Raw genomic sequence first — 17349 nt, 5'->3', positions numbered from 1 at the left:
ACTGACTGCATAGCAGTGAAAATTTATGCTATGCCTTCTGATGATACTGCCTAAGGGAAGCATGCATAATGTAAACAGAATTGGTCCTAGCACTGAACCCTGTGGAACTCCATAATTAACCTCAGTGTGTGAAGAAGACTCTCCATTTACATGAACAAATTGGAGCCTATTAGATAGATATGATACAAGCCACTGCAGTGCAGTTCTTGTAATACCTACAGCATGCTCTAATCGCTCTAATAGAATATTATGGACAGCAGTATCAAATGCTGTACTGAGGTCTAGCAGGACAAGCACAGAGATGAGTCCGCTGTCAGAGGCCATAAGAAGATCATTTATAACATTCATTAAAGCTGTTTCTGTGATGTTTAGCTGATTATTAGAGATAGGTTGAACATATTTAATATTAAAGCATTAATTAATGGCAGGACTTCTTTGAGCAGTCTTGTTGGAATGGGGTCTAAAACACATGTTGATGGTTTGGAAGAAGTAACTACTGAAGTTAACTCAGAAGGATCAGTTGGACATAATGTCCATAATGTTACATCTGTAAGATGCTTATGATAATTTTTTTCTCAAATTTATTTCTGTAATGGTTAAAATTTTATTTGTGAAGAATTTCATGAAGTCATTACTAGTTAACATTAAAGGAATGGTTGGCTCAACAGCGCTCTGACTTTTTGTCAGCCTGGTTACAGTGCTTATCCAACTGAGCATTTCACTTGTTGAAGACTAAATATCGGGCAGAAAGGCCCACAAACACACAGGAGCTGAAAGCTGCTGCAGTAAAGGCTGGCAGAGCATTAAAAATGGGGAAACCCTTTTTAATGTTATATATATATATAGCATTAATATAATGCTAATAATAATTTTATATATATATATATATATATACACACACACACACACATATATATATATATATATATATATATATATATATATATATATATATATATATGTATGTATGCATGCATGTGTGCGTGTGTGTCTGTGCCTCTAGTCTGCATGCCAAATATCCCCAACACACAGAGACACACACAGACAGACAGTTCAGGTCTGTGCTCAGACAGTTTGAGAATTGGTTCATTATTTTGTTCAGCTTTCAGATTGGCTATCAGACGGAAACCCCCACAAATCCCCTCAATCACGCACACTGGTTTGCTATCCTCATGGGGACATCCCATTGACATAATGCTTTCCCTTGCCGCTTACCCTAACCATCAAAAATGAATGCCTAACCCTACCCTTACCCTAAACCTAACCATAACCAATTGTAACTCTGAGTATGAGTATGAAAAATGCCTTCAACCCCATGGAGACCTGGATTTTGGTCCTCACGAGGGCTGTTGGTCCCCCACTGAGATAGTAAGAACCCACACACACACACACACACACACACACACACACACACACACACACACACACACACACACACTTCTTCTATTAAAGTCCAGCAGCAGCTGAAGAGGTCGATAATGAAATCTGTTCTGTTCTCTCTGCTCAACTTCTGATCAGCCTCCTCCTCCTCGCTCCTTACTCCTACCCCCCTTTCTTGTCCTCCTCTTCCTCACCCTTCATACCCTCCTCCCCCTGTGAACTCTTTCTCTCTGTGTGGAAATATTAATCTTTTCATTAACAGAATTTAATTGCCAGCAGACAGACAAGCGAGTGCAGCAGCTTCAAAGCTCATCAATGAAAAATAAAAAGATTTTTCTCTCGTTTCTCTCTTTTAACTGCGCTCTCTGAGGTTTCCACAAAAAAGCTATGCTGCTGCAATCTCAGGGAGGATGTCTCTTCAAAGTTGAACAATCATCTGGATCCAGTGCTCCACAACCAGTCAGCTCTCAGCCAGGAAAACAGCACCACTGATCCTGAACCAGGCCAGTGCTATTGTGACTGAAGGACCAGCCGGCACTTTGTGACTGCCATTGAACATACAGCCAGCACTAGGGATGGGTATCGAAAACCGGTTCTTGTTGAGAACCGGTTCCCACTGTTTCAATTCCTTGGAATTGTTTGCCAGTTTTGCAAACGATTCCCTTATCGATTCCAGTCGCCCCGAATGACGTCACCACGTTGCGGAGCGTCATTTACCTGGCAGGAAACATGGGGCGTAAGCGGCTCAAACACTCAAAAGTTTGGTTATACTTTACGAGAACGGATGACAACAGGGCAACTTGCAATACTTGCAAAGTAGATATTTCATTTAAGGAAGGAAACACTACGAATATGCGAAAGCATTTGCTCACAAAACACGCGATAACCTTAAATGAATGTCGTGTTTTTAATTCCGCTCCGGACTCGTGAATCTCAACCCAGCAGCAGCGGTAACGTTTGCACGTCCTCTCCCGTTAATGCGGCAGGTAAATAATCAACTAACAGTGCATATTATGTTAGCGCGATCTGCCTTATTACAAAACCTGCCATTACTGTGCGCTGCGTTTGCCATCAGATTTGTCCAGCCCAGCGGCAGGAAGCTCCTTGATCAGCTGGCTGGATGTGCGGAGTCAGGCGTCACCTTCACTTGCTGAGAGTCTGAGTCGATAATGTGCTGCAGCCAACGGCAACAGCGTGACCTCCAGCGGGAAGTCGGCTGACCGACAGCTCAACGTGGCCTGCATTCCAAAGTTAGGAGTAAATGGCATGGGGTCAAAGGGGGTGCCTGACTTTGGAGACCTTTGATGGGCAGCGACAGCTGAGACAATATAGAGGTCGAGCAAGGTCAACCCCTGAGTATTTTGGCAAAGAAATTGATGCTGCTGAGATGAGATTGGATCGTGGGATTTTTGATGGCCAGGAATCGATGTGCAAAATCATGAAGCTAAACATGGTAGCAATGTCGAAGGATGGGACGAGAACATGAAGCGGTTGTGGAATGAATGGCACGCTTTCCAAGCAGTCCAGTAGGTGGACAAGGTGCTAGGGGCTGTTAATTATAGCTTTTTGGGAAAGGGTGATGAGCTCTACGATGCTAGGGTTTGGATCTCGGATGTTGTGGCTGAAAAAGGAGCAACCGGTGAGTAAGGCTGGAATTACCAAGAGATAGATTTCAAAAACAGTCGAAAAAGGCAGAAAACACTCCTGGATATGTTGGCAAATCTTGGGAGGCCACGCTGAAGAGAACTACAATCTGCCAAAATAACCCCCTCAGCTGACAAAAAACCCAGCATCTGTGTAAAGCTGAATGTCATCGGGGTGGGACAGCTGATCGTCATAAAAGAAGGTAATGCCATTCCAGTTAGCAAGGAGTAGTTGCCAGAGCCACAGTTCGGCTTGGAGGAGATGTCCAGAGTGATTGTGTCGAGGAGGGATTGATTAGATGCTGCAAGAGAGAGCAGGTGAGAAATAAAGGAGGTGCCTTGAGGAATTATACGTAGGGCAAAGTTTAGGTGTCCTGCAAGAGAGTGTAGCTGTTGTTTAGTACATGTGGAAACACGGAGAAAGTTTTGAAGGAGGAGAATAATACGACTGAGTATTTTGATAGGCAAAGAAGCCTAGAACTGCATAGTGTTGAGGGTTATACCAAGGGACTCAACGAATGTTGAAAGGCCCTCTGTTTTTTCTTCTTTTGAGAATGGAACACCAAAGAACATCAGAGAAAACTGACTTCAGGGTGGATAACCCTTGAGCTAACCCTTTTGATGTGACTTACTAGATGCATTCTGAAAAAAAATCATGGAAACTGATGGAATTTTCCAAATAAAACAATTTCAGCTGTTGAACGAATGGAGTTGGTTTTCAGTGACATCATCATCAATAAAAAAAAGTGGGTTTTTTTTTCAAATCTGTCTGATTTCAATGAAACACGATTTGCTGAAATGTCCAAGTCTGAGGACCAATTCCAAAATAAAATTCATTCTGTTTAAATTCTTTGTGATGAGTTCTTCACAGCGTGTAAACGCCTCAGAAGAAGACATCAAGCTCAGAGCCGGCAACGATGTGCAGAAAGTAAAATGACCAGGTTCTTGTACAATGCTTTTCTACTTTACCTGAGCTCTCAAAGCACTTTATACTACTTGCCTCATTCACATCAGTTCATACAAGCATTTGGCATGCAGATCAAACCACCGATCTTCTGATCTGCTCTACCTCCTGCCACCTATACTTTCAGAAACAGTCATGTGACGGCCGTGGTTAGAGTTAGGGAGACTGTGAGCGGTAGTGGGCCCCCACATGAGATTTTGTCTGATCTGCAGACATCACACGTCACACTGTAAAAACTGAGCATGCCCTTTCAGCTGCAATGACAAATGGCTCAGCGCAGTGACAGCAGTCACTCAGGCCACGTTGAGCTGTCGGTCAGCCGACTTCCCGCTGGAGGTCACGCTGTTGCCGTTGGCTGCAGCACGTTATCGACTCAGACTCTCAGCAGGTGAAGGTGACGCCTGACTCCGCACATCCAGCCAGCTGATCAAGGAGCTTCCTGCCGCTGGGCTGGACAAATCTGATGATGGTGCAGGTGAGATCCTTCTTGTCGCCACTTGGCTCGACAACAGCAGGAGGAAAACGAGCTGCAATCAATGAGTGACGAAAGCTCAGATTACTGCGGTGAGGAGAACGAACGCACTTCCTCTTTTCCATCCAGAATTTCAGAGAATAAGGCAGACATAGTTTGACTCCCAGTTTCTCTGATGAAACACGACACAGGGCCAACCTAATCAGGCAGTCTGCTCTCTGAATCAACTTCACTCCAAATCTGCAGGAAGGAGACTCGAGTTTAGTCATCACAGAAAGCTCAGACACCTGAACACTCACCTGAGAGTGACCTTCAGACACCTACAAACAACTGAAACCTGATAGAAACATTCATGTTTGACCTCTGACCCTCTGTGATGACCTCTCAGTATGGTGTCGGCCCTGTTAACCCCAGCGGTTTGGACCCGTGACACTCTCACACCAAACAAGGGTTCACTTCCTGGTCACATGACACTTTGGAAAAGTGTCAGTGCTTCCCTGAACGTAGTAGCGAAGCTGGTGGACTCTCTGTGTGGAGCCCACAAGCATGACTCAGAGCTAGGTTCATCTCGCCATTCAGAAAAAAACTGTGATGTCGCCGCATCTTGCCCCAGGATCAAAATTGAGTTTAGCCTCACATAACAAATGATTTCATGTTTAGTACGTTGTAGAATTTATTTGTTGTTGTTACAAAATTTGTCCTCTGCTCTGCTACCATTAATCTTAGAGGTTTTCTTTAACGAGACGCCCAGCAGCAGAAGATCTGCTTCAGCTGAAAGGAGGGAAAACCTTTGAAATCATGCTTGCTGATGAAAACGTCTGAATGATGTTAATGAGCAGACACGTTCCATCAGTGTGCAGCAGCAGCCTTCACCTGTTCACATTCACCTTCGTCAGCAGGAAGCGTGACTGGGGTGGGGGAGGACAGCTGGGAGAACAGCTGCTGCCATTCTCAGCTTTTTACTAAAAATTTAAGTTCAATCAGCTGACAGCAAGCAGCTGCTGTGTTACAGTGGAAGGTTTGATGGTAGGTTCAGCTTCAGTGTCCGTTACTTTCTACATGCTCACTTGCTGTAAACGTCTTTATCGTGAAACAATTCAAATCACGAGTCAGAGAAATGTTTCTGCTCATGCTCAGTATGTTTAAATAAAGTTTTTTTTTATTGCAGCAGGTTGCTTAAATAAAGTTTTCCAGGGTTTAAAGTGAGAAGACCAGCTGCTCCTGGTTGAAGCCAGATGTTTCTGTTGTGGTAGATGTTTCAGTGGGCGATGGTCTGGACTGTTCAGGTCAGTTATGGAGTCATGCTGCTGAAGTCTGAGCTCATTGTATGAAATCAGAGAGATTGTAAATTAATCATACGGGGCCTAGATTGTAGACTTTGCTCTTAAACCTGCAGATGTGCTTCAGCCTTATGGAGTCTTCACAGATGTCCAGTTACGCCTCCCATGTGCACTAATGCATGCTTTGAGCTGTGAGCTTGATGGTCCCTCTCCTCTTTAGCCCAGAGGACGGCATCCACAAACAGTAACTCCTCTTCTGATTAGTCAGAGAGAGGCTTCTTCTCTGTTTGGACCTTTTCTTCTTCTTCTTCTTTATCTCCTAGTGGGTTTTGTCTGGATGGTTTTGTGCTGTTGCTTTTTCTTGCTGTGAAACAAATTGCAGAGCAGCTCATTTCCATGCCATTCGTTCTGTTGTTTATCTTCATCTGTCCATCAGGGAGCAGAGGCTGGTGTAAAGGAGCAGCAGCAGCTGATGTCAGCGTGCAGAACGTGGAGAAGTCAGAGAGCGACGGCAGACAGACGGCTGGATAATCCTCTCTGATCAAAGACTTTCTAAAGAGTAAAGAGATGTTTGTGTTTGTGGAGGTTTTCACTTCATCCGTGAACAGCAGCTCAAAGCCACACTGGATTTATTTCACACCGAGACACAACAGCAACACAAACCGAGTCACAGAGAGGAAACACAAGCCATCAAAGTGTGGCAAGATTTCACTCTGCAGAGGAACAACAGCGAGCTGCAGCGCTGCTCTGATGCAACGCAGAAGAAATGAAGAGTTCAGACAACCAGAAGCACAGTCAGGTGGACGGATACAGCACAAACACTGGCACAGGTTCAAGGTCATTCAGCAAAAGCCAGTTAGATGACCATCATGTTCACAGACAACAGAAACAAACCTGCACAAATGAGACACACAAGGGGGACGGAGGCAGAAATTACATCAAAATAATCAAGTGAGAGGGGATAAATCACCCCTACAGAGACATTCTGTCATAGAAACTGTACAATTAAAGCTCGTCGTCCGTCTTTGATTGAACAGCAGGAGCTCATGTCAGTGCCTAAGTCTATTGTAGCATAACTAAGGTAGGATTCAGGATCACCTGATCCAGCTTTATCTATATGCTTTATCAAAAAGGAAAGTTTCAAGCCTCATCTTAAAAGCAGAGATAGCGTCTGTCTCCTGAATCCAAACTGGAAGCTGGTTCCTGGGAAGAGGGGCCTGAAAGCTGAAGGCTTTCCCTCCCATTCTACTTTTAAATGCTCTAGGAACAACAAGAAAGTCTGCAGTGTGAGAGCAAGGAGCTCCATATGATCACCTCCCGCTGAGCTCATCACTCCATCGCAGCATCTTCATCCTAGCCCCTGAGTTTTTCTCTTCCATCTAAATAACGCACTTTATTGAGCATCCCGTCGTCATCACACCATCGATCGCAAATAAAATGACTTGGTTTATGGCACGCTGCCACCAAAGTGCCACAACACAGTGCTCCTGTGGTATGACTGACTTCTCAAAGGTCAAAAGTCCACACATATTTAAAAATTCAAAAAGAACGTCTTTCTGTGACCTTCAGGTTCTGATACCTTCCACCCACACAATCTCAGATTAACCCAGCACATCGTTGGCTGTGGTGACGAACTGTGTCGCCCACATGGTGCCTCGCGGTGTTTCCTCTTATTTCATAGACGTGTAGTTGATTTTACATGTGTGGACCCAGAGCAGAAAAAGTGCTGAGTGCTCAGCGATTTTGAGTCCTCAGCTTCGCCAGTTTACATCACCAATGATATCACAAACACGCCACGTGGTAAAGACACGATATGAAGGCTGCTCTGCAGACGGAGCGAGGACAGCGAGCGGATTAGCGGGCCAGTTATAAGACCGAGGACCCACGAGGACCATTGGGGACCCAAAACACCACAACAAGACACTCAGAGCGCCGACCAGTGCGTGTGCGCACACACACACACACACACACCCGTTTCTCTGACTGGATTATTTGAGTCTTTACTCGTGTCACCGTTTCTGTCTTCATGTTTCACACTCTGCTTCAGGAATTCAGCTTCGAGCTCCTGATGAATCTGGGACTCACTGAACTGAATTAAATGCTCTTTAGCAGCTGCAGAACGAGGCGTTCGAGTGTCAGCAAGGTCATTAATAAAGGTGAGTTAAGGTGTTAGCTTCACCTGCTCAGTGTTTGTGTTTGTAACATCAACAAAGATGAAAAATCATCCTAACCGTCTAATCAAGCAGCATGTAGGCTTCAGGCTGTTTCCTGTTTACATTTAAATAATGATCGCATAATGAAAACATAATTAAACTGAAACCAGGGGCCTAAAAACAACACTTGGGGAGAAGGAAGTCTGCGTCTTCTGATTGCACCCTGTACACCTCCACGTCTTCTTCCAAGAAAGAAACGACCTTGAAATCAGATGAAAATGGAAAAGCATGTGTTCTGAGAGTGTGTTATGATTCAATTTGTGTGTGTGTGATCCTGTGGGAATTAATAAGTAAGTCTCATCTGTAACATACAGCCTCACACTGAATGTAGATATTTTTACTGTCTGTTATCTGGTGGAATGTTTCTCACCAATGTCAGAGAGCCTGAAGGCAGCTCAGGGCTCCGAGTGTGTGTGTGTGTCTGTGTGTGTACTGTAATCATCTCTGAATGAAGCAGCATCTAAACTGAATTTATTACAAACGAGTAGTTCCTGTTTGTCCCACAGGACCTGAATGCATCATCACTGCCAGTGGTGGTGGTCCAGAGTGTGTTTGTATGTCTGTGCCAGCTGGTGTAGGATCAGTCTGATATGTTATCAGCAGTCTGTTTATCAGCCTACAGAGTGCCACGCGTCAGCAGCTAATTATCAGCTCATTAAGCTTCCTAACGAGGGAGCCCTAATGAGATTCTGGACTGCGTCCGGCAGCTCCGGCTGTCCCCGTCTATCATATGTGAACATGTTTCTGCTTCGCTGATAATATTGTGCACTCTGTACCTGGCAGCACGAAGGACATTTATGTGTGACTTGGTAACACAAATACAACTGATGGCAGGTCAAAGGTCACAAAGAGCCTAGCAGGTTGATGTCAGAGAGTCACAGTCAGACTCTTCCCAGCATTCTCGGTTTTCCTGTCACTAATGAAAACATGTGTCTGTGGCAGTCCCAGAGTAACCCTTCACTGTACCACTGATGTTTCCTACAAGGGGAGCTCAAAAAGACTTTTTACACCAAAATAAAAGAATAAACTTTATTTAAAACTTTATTAATTCAGTCTGAAGACGTCACCTGGTATTTCCATTTAATTTATGAGAGTTACAGATGACCTTGTTCTGTTTTCAGTCACATTTTAGAGAAACTCAAAGCAAACTTCAGCCACAACTTTGCACCTTCAAAGGTTCAAGGAGAAGAGCACCAGCCTAATGAAGTTTAGGCTTCACTTCCTCTCCTGGACCCGAGTTTGTAGACCAAAGATTTGTGGCTGCACAATGTTTCCATACTGCTGTACTAAACCCAGTAATCAGATTACAGTTACTAATCCCAGCAATCAGATTAATGTGACTACACCCAGTAACCGAATTAAGGTAATAAAACAGAAAAATGACCTGATGAACATTTCGATGCCTCAGTTCATGTGGCAGTAGGAATGAACAGCTTTTCAGGGGTGACAATTACTTCTAATTTAATTAATTAGAAGTAAGAGATGACTTCTTATAAAGCCCTTGAAAATGTGAGTCGTGTCATCTCCTTCAGTTGGAGCACAGCTCATCACCATAGAAACAGGAAGCTTGAACTCCTAAACACAGAGTCTTGACCTTTCCTGTCATCACATTTTTCAGAAACCACATTTCTCCCCTTCTGGCTGCCCCTCCCTGCTCCCGCTGGAGGTCTCTTCCTATTGAAAGGGCTTCTTCCTCCCCACCGTCTCTGAGTGCTGCTCATAGGGATCCTCTGTGTTGAGATTTTCCCTCCAACATTGCAGTGGTCATGAGATGACTGTTACCGTGAACTCAAACTGTATAAATAAAGTCAAACTAAAATGAAAATCTTATTTGGATCAGTCAAAAAAATTTCCAGCAGTGGTAAAATTGAACTCTACCCACTGAGTGTCTGAAGGGAAGGCTCCTCTGTGACGCAGGGAGGAAAAGAAAGCGCCGTTATGGTTTCAGTTTGTTTCTGCTGTCAGAGGACCGAACAGCTCTTTAACTCTGAAGGTCACAGTTTGCTGATCCAAAGTTTATCTAGCTGCAGCCTCAGAGAACGCTAAAAGGTGAATAACCCGGTTTAATCCACCCGTTACAGCCGCGCACCTTCTGATGAGATCAGCTGATGTGTCGGCGCTCTGAGCTGTCAAACGGTTTAGAGAAATCTTTCAGGTAGTTTGTGTTAAAAAGTCTCAGGGGCCAAATCTCATCTTTACTCTGCAATGCTCAGACGAGACGTTTGATACGAGCGCCGCTGACTTTCAGTGTTTCATCAGCAATTCCTGCCAGCTCATTGGTCCCCGCAGAGCTCTAAGCTGAAGTATTTTTAGTCAGGATGTCTCAGTTAGGTGTTTGCATTCAAACCTCACAGGTGAAATGAAACCAGTCAGACCTGCTGAGGTCAAACAAAGAGACGAGCGAGGCATGATGGGAAACTAATCTGCTGCTGCTCGTCTTCAGAGGGATTAAAAGATTCAGTTATTTCACCGTCAAGCTGAATTTAACCCTGAAAACATCAGATTTACAAACAATCATCAGCACACTCACTGAGCCACATCCACGGCTTCTAAACTCACCTGGCCTTACCTGTCACACAGCAGTCTCACACACAGCTCAGGTTAAAGGACAAATTCACTGTTTCCTCTTCATAAGTCAAGTGGATTCAGAACAGAGCTCTCATGTGACCAGGAGCATATGTTCATTCATATGTTACAGCTGAGTGACAGGAAATGACCACAGGAAGTAATCTTTGAATAAACTGTTTCACCCCAGACCTCATTCAGATTATTTTAATGCAGTTAAAAATCTGTATTTAAGGACAGTAGTTTCAGAAACCCGATGAACCTCTTTCAAATGCTCAGGATGAGCAGGCGTTACACTTGGTCACCAGTCGTTAAAGCTTGTGTCACATCACACACTAATCCTATTTCCCACTGCACACCGTGCTGTGGCCTCAGCACGAGAAATGACTCGGAAGGAAGGACAAGCAAGTGTTCATCAGACAGTTTCTAGTTCACATCTGGGGGAAATCCCTTCATTTACCTGCCTGCAACAAAGGCTGCTCAAACATGTTTGGTTGTAAATCACTGTAAAACAGTAGCACACATCATCCCTTCGCTGAATTTTTCTGTTTTTACAGGTGACTCCAGCAAAACAGCCTGAAAATGACGAGCTTATAAAGCACACCTGAGTGATTGTTCTTGGACGTTACACAGCTGTTAATGACGTGGTCCTTGTGAAGCAGACTGCAAACATTTTCCTGCTCCTGGATGTGATTCGGCTGTGTTAGGTGGAGTGAGCTTCAAACTGCAGCAGCTGAATTCACACTCTCCTTGTCTTTGTCTCTGTCCACACTTGGAGCGTGGGCCCACGTCAGCTGATAAAAGGCACATGCTGCCTTTCAAAACTTTAATCTGATTGCAAAGAAAACTCAAGCCCATTCATATTTTCACAGGTTTCAGGCACCCCACTGCCTCAGTGACAGATCATGAAGAAGCTGTTGCTGAGCGTGCTGACCGAGTTGACCCGATCAGAGACGTCTGCTGTGCAAACATCAAACAGAATCTCCCGTGTTCCTCCGAGTCTCTGAGCAGATGCTGGCACTCCTTCAGAGAATCTCTGAGATCAACAAACAGCAGCAGGACGAACCAGAAACATGAGAAAAACAATGTGTTTGTAACCAATCAGAGGGGTCAGAGACACGGGGCTTTCTGCATGCCGTACACAGAGGGGAACAGCATGCACTGGCACAAGGAACACAGTAAAAACTGATCCGAAAAAGCAGTCCTCAGTCGAACCTAGATCGATGCAGTCCAGCATGGTGAAGGATATCAGAGGACCGTCATGACCCAGACATTTATTAGAAATCAGTTAATGATCAGAACTAAACTCCTAAACTCCAATGATTGGACCTGAAGGTCGGATCAATAAAGGACAGATTAATTTGATTAAGTATGAGAAATGAGCAGGAAGGAGGTTTTATATTCCATCACTACAAACACCGGCTCCCAGCCTGCCATTACCTCAATACTGTGTTTGTGTCTCAGCATCAAACTGTGGTTCAAAGCGTCAGAGAAAAGGTCGAGTCAGATCTGCAGATTATTGGACATAAACCAGCCACAGGAGGACGGTTTAAAGCAAAATTTGTTGTAATTTCCGCTGACCTCTCACTCGGGTCTGTGCGCCGCCAAGGATGAGAATGTGACGGTAAACTGTGTCCAGGCTAAAAACATCTGCTGCAGATGTTTCTGGTCTGCAGCAGATAAAGTAAAGCTACAGCTGCTAGGGCCCAGTCTTCAACAGACATCTCATACATGCACCTGCATCTTGTGTGTGTGTGTGTGTGTGTGTGTGTGTGTGTGTGTGTGTGTCTGTCCGTACCTGTACCTTTACATGCACCTGCACTTGTAGCTGTATACCTATACCAGGGGTGGGCAACTCCAGGCCCACCCCTGGTATAGGTAATCCAGCACAGCTGATTCAAATGGCTAAATTACCTCCTCAACATGTCCTGAAGTTCTCCAGAGGCTTGGTAACAAACTAATCATGTGATTCAGGTGTGTTGACCCAGGGTGAGATCTAAAACCTGCAGGACACTGGCCCTCATGTCCTGGAAATTGCCAAAACCTGACATATACCTATACTTGTGCCTACACCTGTACTGTACCTGAATCTGTACTTACCTGGACCTGAACCTATACCTGTACCCATACTTGTACCTCCACCTCCTGCTGGCTCACCTCTCCTCCCCCTTCTCCCCACATCGTGATAATGAACTACAAGCAGACCCTCCTACAAACTCTCATCAGCCCTTACTGTGGGGTGAAAAACATCACTTCACACTGAAGTCACAGAGGAGAACAGCCCAATCACATCCTCCTTTATTATAACTTCGGGATCTCTGATGTCAAAACCGAGCTGAGCTCCAGTCTACAACGAGAACCTCTGAAAAGACTTCACACAGCTCAAACACCAACAGGTGGTGCTATCAGGTTGAGCATCGCTATGTATTATGGGACACCATGATCTCCTTTAATTTCTTAAGGATGCTGCAGTGTCTCCACTGCTAAAAGAGGCAAATAAGGACTGAAGCTCATTTCCAAGATGATGATGGTGCGAGACAAAAACGGGTTCTGGTAGAACACCTGAGTCACAGGATTAAACCTGAATGATGAAGGCTGCTGTGTGTGTCTGAGTGTGTCTGTGTGTGTGTGTCTGTGTGTGTCTGTGTGTGTCTGTATGTGTCTGTGTGTGTCTGTGTGTACAAGTCTGAGTGTGTGTGTGTGTGTGTGTCTGTCTGTCTGTCTGTCTGTCTGTGCCTGTGTGTGTGTGTGTGGGCAGCTGTGTGTGTCTCTGTATGTGTCTGTGTATGTGTCTGTGTGTGTGTTGGTCTGAGTAGGTTTGTGTGTCTGTGTGTGTGTGTCTGAGCAAGTGTGTGTGTCTGTTTATGTGTGTGTGAGTGTGTGTGTTGGTCTGAGTAGGTTTGCGTGTGTGTGTGTGTGTGTGTGTGTGTGTGTGTGTGTGTGTGTCTGGGTTGCAGCTTTAACCGGATTGTTTTCAGCGTTAAAAATGAAAATCTCTGCTCAGTTAATCCCATCACCACAGTTAGGCTTTTACTCTGAAACCCTCCCACAGGAAGTGCTGCATCCTCTACTAAATTAAATCACATCGAGAAAAATTTATATTTTCATAAAGACTAAAAACCTGCTAATTGTTTCAGAATAGTCAGCCAGGGAAGAAAGAACATGAACCCTTTGATGTTACTGCCTTGGATCAGCTGATTGATCAGTTAGCTGTCTAGAATAAAACTAATCAATAATCAACAAAAATGATGGTTAATTTCCACACAGCTGAGCTGAACACAGCTCAGTTAACAGCATGTTGTGGACTTTGAGCTTTGGTCTTGTGTGATAGGCTGTCAGAAGTACAGGGGCGGATCAGGAGAAATTTTCTTAGGGTGGCATGAAAATCAAAGCCTTTGTCTCACAGGTGTTACATCCTGTTACATCATTATATATATGAGGTTAAAATACAGTAAGTATACACATGTCTCATGGAAATATTGTCTATAACTTTGTTTTCTTTAGCCCAGATAATTAAAGATTGCAGTTACATAAAACATGAATTTTGATGTTATGTACTGTATAGCCTGGATGATAAGTAAGCATGCAGCCCAATAAGTTTAAAATCCAGAAGCTACAAAACGCAAGGTGGTTCATTTACAAACACACAGGTCTAACTCTTTTTTTAAAATTACAAATAATTAAATTGTTACGTACTTAAAATTACACAAAATGCCAGAAATCTGCACTGTCATGAAACACTTTTCACAAAACATTGAAACCTAATTTGTCATGATTTATCGGGTTAAGTCTCTGGGTTCCAGGATATAACTGCCCATTGCTGACTACAATTTGAGTTTTCTTTATAATTGACCCCTAAAATTTTCCACCTTGCCTTGCATGGTATCATTCTTTTCAGTACAATCTCATTTGTCTGAATTTACAGTTATCTTTTCATTTTGGCATACTGTATTAACCCAACTGATCTGAAATCACACAAAATCAAGCCGTAAATCTACAGAAGTGTTTAGTGAATTATTTTCATAACTTGAAATGCAAATATAAATTGTACATTTTAAAAACCTATGCACAAATGTTGTACACAATAAAGTTATATATTATGTATTTGCCTAAAATTGCAGCCGCTGCATCAGGCGGTTTTTCTACAACCGTTTATAAATACCAAAACTAAAATGAGAGAACAATCAGGAGTCACAATAAGATGCCACACAAAGAGAGAGGGGAACACTACAGGTCTGAAACCTGCAGGCCTGACAGCAGGAGGTGTATCACTTCTGTTTCCCACCTGGAGACAGCGTTTACACTGCAATCTGCATATGGAGGGTTTTTGGCACCAACTGTGACATTCAGTACTCGCCTCTGTTCTGACACACAAAACAAAACAACAACAACACACTAACAGTACACTCCAAACACGCTACACATCACAAATTTCTCACATCTCAAAACTCGCTGTCGACATTGCTCCCTCTCGCTCTCTTTCATCACCGTCACTCTGAAAAATTTCCCCTCTTCATAAATAACCAAATCCCACGTGTTGCTGTGTCATTTTTATTGGTCGACGTGGTACACTTTTCCACCAATAGGAAAGGGTGGCATTTTTTTCCTTTTCTTTTTTTCCCGCTGCCCTTAGAAAATCCTGTTTTTACTGTTTCTTCCTGCACAAAACATGACGCTAGTATTCAGAAAATTATATATTTTTTCTTATAACTCTGGTTTTAGTGGCCTAAAAGTAAAACGTAAAAATTGGCAGATAGTTTAAAGTCCAAACTTTCAACACAAGCTGAAATAAAGACTCAGCGTGGCTGCAGCTTGTAGCTATGTCAGCCTAAATTGGTCACGTGATTTGGCAACGCAGCATGTCTGTGGACCCCAGACGGTTACTACATTCCATTTCCAGAGTGTAACAATTAGCCACCTGTGCTGAAATCTGAAATGCCCATAGTTTTGATTCAAAATGTGCTCTAGCACAATCATAAGCATCGGTTGCTACTGACTTCAAGAAATAAAGCCAGTTCGGGCTAGGGGCTGGACCATTTTTTAGTGGTGGTAGTTTTAGAATTTATATTCAATGTTAATTGTAACCAGGCTCAAAGTGGTAATGCTACCTTATTTTAATAAATAACATTGTCATATGCAAAACTTGGGTGGCACGAGATTATTTTAGGGTGGCACATGCCACCCCATGCCACCCTGTAGATCCGCCCCTGCTGAAGTTTAATTCAATTAGCAGTGACATGCACAGTGCCTCCGCACACTTACTGATATCAACGCCACACCTGGAGAACAGAACAGGAAATCCAGCATCTCTGTTTAAAAGACGTTTCTCTGCGTTGTATCAACATTGATGCGGCTCAGGCTTCAGACTTACAGTGACGCTCCGCCCACAACAGAGGCCAAAGCATCACCTGCTCGTGAGCTGAAGTTTAACGCAAGGACCTCTCGTGGTTGTGAAGATGATGAAACATCATCTTCATGGAAACCAGAATTAAATAATGCTTTAGATGTGACTGTGTCAGCACCAAGGTGCCACCACCGTCACCTTGGGCAGAACTAATTTCTATGGTAACCTAAAGACTTCATCAAACCAACTTCTCCTGAAACATCCACGGAAAACATTCTGTCTCTCTTAACTGATAAATCTGATCGGTCCAGTCTCGACTTGCAGGACCTTCTTCTCACATTAGACCAGCTTTGATTTTTCTCATTCAACCTGTTACACACCTGAGCTCCACCTAACCTGAGCTTCAGTTATTCAACCTCAGATGGTTTCTCTGCTACTCCCTTTCTGTTCCCCCACGTTCTCCTCCCTGTTCTCTGTTCTCCTCCTCCACATTATCCTCCCTGTTCTTCAGTTGTTGAAGCTTCAAAGTGAATCCATGAGAGCAAATAAGCAAACGCACACATACGCGCAAGCGCACTCCCCCCACCACCCCACCCCACCCCCCGACACACCTCCAGACGTCACACAGGTCAAGGTCAAACCGGGGACTCGGACCGGGCGGTTCCGGGCGGTTCCGAAACACGTGCCCAGGGTCCAGGTGCGGGCTCGCGCAGGCGCAGCTCTTACCTGCGTGCGGAGCGGCTCTCCGTGCTGGAGGACGCTGATGAAGGGGATCTCCAGGGAGGAGGCGGTGAGGTCCACCTGTAGCAGCTCCTCGCGGCTCTGCGGGAACGCGAGCACGGCGGACACTCCCTGCACCACCACGCCCTGGCACGCGCAGCGGAGCAGCGACTCCGGGTCCGCGGCGGTCAACTGCCGGGGCACGAGCTCCAGGCTCAGGTTGTAGGGCAGGAAGTTCACACGCTCCGGGTCCCGCTCCAGCTCCCGGTTCCGGCTCACCGCGGCCGCCGCGCGGCTCAGCGCCGCCTGGACCTGTACGCGCGCCGCCCGCTGCGCCGGCAGGAGCGCACCGACGCGCACGGAGTGGCCGATCTGCGCCAGGAGGCGGCACGGCTGCGGGTGTAGGAGGCACGGCGGTACGAGGAGGAGCTGCAGGAGGAGGAATGCTCGGAGAGTCCGGAGGCAGGAGGAGGAGGAGGAGGAGGTGAGAGACATCCTGCCGCGCGCTCAGCATCGCTCCTCCGCTGACTCCTGCTGCTCCGACAAACACGAGAGGAGGCTGCTGCTCCTCCTGCTGCTCACAGGAGACTGAGGGAGGAGCAGACTAAGGAGCGGAGGGGAGGGGGGGAGCGCTGTCCCAGAAACAGGAGGTGCAGAGGAGAAGAGAGAGAGGGAGGGAGGGAGAGGAGAAGCAGAGGAGGAAATGAAAAGGGGGAGGTCAAAGAGACAGAGGAGGTGGTGAGTGGAGAGAAGAGGAGCAGATTCAGT

General features: G+C 45.1%; 1 protein-coding gene across 1 annotated transcript in view; it reads right to left on the bottom strand.

Annotated features, from left to right (window-relative positions):
* Positions 1–17148, bottom strand: part of grin3bb (glutamate receptor, ionotropic, N-methyl-D-aspartate 3Bb) — a 51730-nt gene extending 34582 nt beyond the window's left edge. The window contains exon 1 of the mRNA XM_087836471.1: positions 16588–17148. Within this exon, the coding sequence (XP_087692597.1) occupies positions 16588–17076 (489 nt within the window). The 5' untranslated portion in view covers positions 17077–17148. The remainder of the gene's footprint in view (positions 1–16587) is intronic.
* Positions 17149–17349: the final 201 nt, after the last annotated feature.

Source organism: Neolamprologus brichardi, chromosome 23 (assembly GCF_056152115.1).
Source record: "Neolamprologus brichardi isolate AB-2024 chromosome 23, ASM5615211v1, whole genome shotgun sequence".
Lineage (NCBI taxonomy): Eukaryota > Metazoa > Chordata > Actinopteri > Cichliformes > Cichlidae > Neolamprologus > Neolamprologus brichardi.
Note: the sequence above shows the minus strand (reverse complement) of the source record. Positions and strands in the feature narration are given on the sequence as shown.